The 2,848-nt window shown below is 40.6% G+C and overlaps 1 protein-coding gene across 1 annotated transcript; it reads right to left on the bottom strand.

The window, feature by feature from the left end:
* Positions 1 to 1,157: 1,157 nt before the first annotated feature.
* On the bottom strand, positions 1,158 to 2,463 carry LOC129666123 (resistin-like gamma). Its single transcript, XM_055593150.1, has 3 exons — positions 2,331 to 2,463; positions 1,783 to 1,863; positions 1,158 to 1,285 (listed from the first exon to the last, which is right to left on the bottom strand). Exons 1-3 carry the CDS (start codon positions 2,452 to 2,454, stop codon positions 1,158 to 1,160), a joined length of 333 nt encoding a protein of 110 aa, XP_055449125.1. The 5' UTR covers positions 2,455 to 2,463.
* Positions 2,464 to 2,848: the final 385 nt, after the last annotated feature.

The following is a 2,848-nucleotide window of genomic DNA, read 5'->3' as shown; positions in this document are numbered from 1 at the left end:
GTGTGTGTGTGTGTGTGTGTGTGTGTGTGTGTGTGTGTGTGTGTGTGTTTGGCTATACATACATGGTCAGGGTGGAAGTCAACTTGAGGGATTGTCCTCAGGTTCTGTGCACCTTGTTCTCTCAGTTTGCCTGAACCTTGCCAATTCAGTTACTCTGGCTAGGCAGTAATCCAAGGAATCTCACTGTCTCTGCTCTTCTTAGATGACTAATACACACTAGCTTGTCTGGCTATTTTATGTGAGTTTTGGATAGAAAAAGTGGGTTTTTCATGGTTTCTACTGTCATAATTTAGAAAATGGAAAGGGATGATTATTGTAGTTTTAGTTCAGTTATTTTAATTCCTTTTGAGTTGTCAATAACCACACCAATATTTATTACTTAAAATTATGTTGGTAGTCTAATAATTAAATTTTCCCATGGAAGCTCAAAATGGGAGCCCCCAAACATTACAGAATACTTGATACCCAGACCCTTGCTCACTATTAAATCAATATTTTAAATTGTTTTTTGCTTTGGAATTCTGTGACGTTTTAATCGCCCTGTAAGGCACACTATATTGATTCACAGTGACAGGTGAGGACAGTGTGGTGTTCTTTTGCCATCTGTGGGATGGGTAACTGGGAAATAAGTCTCCGTACAGCCATCACAGGCACGTGAACTGGAAGGAGTATATATACATGCTTATACATGCTGAAAAGTTAGGAAACAGTTATTTTACATTTCCTCCATCTGCTCACACTTTTCAGTCTTCCTGCATGTGTCTTGAATCTCATTGCTGCAGACAATAATTCTCATAAAAGCATGCTACTTTGCTTCTCTGTATTTCATGCCAACCAATATACTCATGGTTTTTATTAAAATGGGGGAATAAGAGAACTGGATGGGGGAGAACCATTGTTCCCATTGTTTTTGTTTGTTTGTTGACTACCTATCTCACAAGCCAGTGAGATATAATCATTGAGAAACTAAAAATGTTTTCTAGCAACAGGGCCCCCAAGCTCGGAGTAATAATGTTATAAATACAGACAGATGCAAATTTGTCTTTATTACTTGAGAAGCAGGATTCATCACAGGGACAGTGCATCAGATTTCCCGAATGAGATCATGACTTCATTATTGTCATCATTTCAAAGCTGGGTTCTCAGCCTCCTCATTCTTAGGCCAGTTGGCAGCAGCTGGCGGTGGTCCAGTCTGTAGTTGGACACTGGCAGTGGCAAGTATTTTCGTTCTGGATATCCCAAGCTTCACAGGCATAGCCACAAGCACAACCAGTGACAGCCATCCCTGCACGGTCATGTGAAACACAGACATCAGAGCCCCTGGACTGTAAGAGATGCAGAGTCTCTTCCTGGTCTTCCTAGGAAGCTCATGGGTAAGTCTAGGTTTTGTGGGGCATAAAACTAATTCAGTGTTGAGTGTTAGATTCAAGAAAAAAATCATTTAATTGGAATTTCACTGTCTTTCATTTGATGGTAAATTCACCTCTTCACTGGCTTCTATCTTAATAATACAAGGTAATAAATTGGGAAATAAGTGAGGACCACATCTATGACCACACAGTTGAAGTCAGGGTAGATTGTCGTATGACGACATAAAGAAAGAAGTCTTTTAGTCGTATGTTTAAGGGAAATGAAAACTGTAAAGTGATGCCTGGGCATCTGGAACTATGGCTCAGCTCCATGGAAGTGGAGATTTGATGTGTGTCGGGGGGGAGATAAGAGTGTTAGAGAATATGGGACGAAAACGGGGCCTCTTACTCACATATTTTTCTGGTTACTCACCAGCTGGACAGGAAGCCAGTCTGCCTGTAGCTTTGATACTAGTGCAGGAGATGTTCGTAGCCAAATTGAAGGGTGGATACTCTGCATGTGAGAATAAGTGGTACTATCATTATCTCTTGTTCTCACAGTTCATTTGCTTAATCATCTTCTTTGTTGGAAATATTCCTGTGTCCACAAGTAAGCTAATGACTAAGTTTTAAGACTTAGTATCTTCCTCTATGAAGTCAAAATAATAGCTGTGCTCATCTCATACATTGGTTGTGAAAAGTAAATGAACTAATTTGAAGCTTTGTATTATACCTTTTTACAATCTGCTCATAAACAATAGGTGCTACCCTCCTAGTCCTATTGATTACCTAAGAAAACTGAGTTTTTAACTATGTGTTAAAAATGGGATAAGATTATAAACAAAGCCCTGGTTAGGAAGCCGGGATAGAGCTGATTAAATCAAAGTTGGATCTTGGAATAGGATAAAGATGAAATTAGAATTTAGGAAAAGGAGGAATGAACACTGATTAGGCTCAGCTTTTCCCTACCCCATCAGTTACCTAGATTAAGGAAACTTTCCTTGAGCTTCTCCACCAAAGAGTGAAAGGACCACTCAGCTCTCACTGGTACCATCAGCTGGACAAGGGAGATGAAGATGAGAAAGGAGAAAGTTGTAGTCTTCATCCTTTTGAAAGTCAGTGTCTTGGGGCTGGAAGAAAGAAGCAAAGAAAATGAGATTCATGAGCTCTGAAGTAGCTAGCTATGGGGGACAGGAAACGACAGCTGTACTCGGGAGAGAGGAGGCAGGGAGGAACAAAGCAACCATGCTGCAGCCATTCTACCTCTTTGGAGAAGCAGAGAGGATTCTCACAGAGCAGGTTCACTCACAGAAATCAGAAAAGTGTCCAAAGCCTACCCGAACAAGGATACTTTTATACCCTGTGGAATTATCAACCCAGCAACCCCAAGTGTGTAAAACACACAACCCTCCACTTGAGCCACGTAAATACTTCTCACACCTTTCAAAAAACTCTGGCAACTGAGGAGTACTTTTTAGTGATTTCCTCGGAATTAAAAC

Source organism: Psammomys obesus, unplaced genomic scaffold, assembly GCF_907164565.1.
Source record: "Psammomys obesus unplaced genomic scaffold, mPsaObe1.curated_primary_1811, whole genome shotgun sequence".
NCBI classification, from domain to species: domain Eukaryota; kingdom Metazoa; phylum Chordata; class Mammalia; order Rodentia; family Muridae; genus Psammomys; species Psammomys obesus.
This window is presented reverse-complemented; position numbering and strand designations above follow the sequence as displayed.

Excerpts from the sequence above, each read along its gene's own strand:
- LOC129666123 (XM_055593150.1), bottom strand. The coding sequence starts at position 2,454 with ATGAAGACTACAACTTTCTCCTTTCTCATCTTCATCTCCCTTGTCCAG. Across the intron at positions 1,864-2,330 it reads GGAAAGTTTCCTTAATCTAG|AGTATCCACCCTTCAATTTG; the intron begins GTAACTGATGGG and ends TCTCACATGCAG. Across the intron at positions 1,286-1,782 it reads ACTGGCTTCCTGTCCAGCTG|GGATGGCTGTCACTGGTTGT; the intron begins GTGAGTAACCAG and ends ATGACCGTGCAG.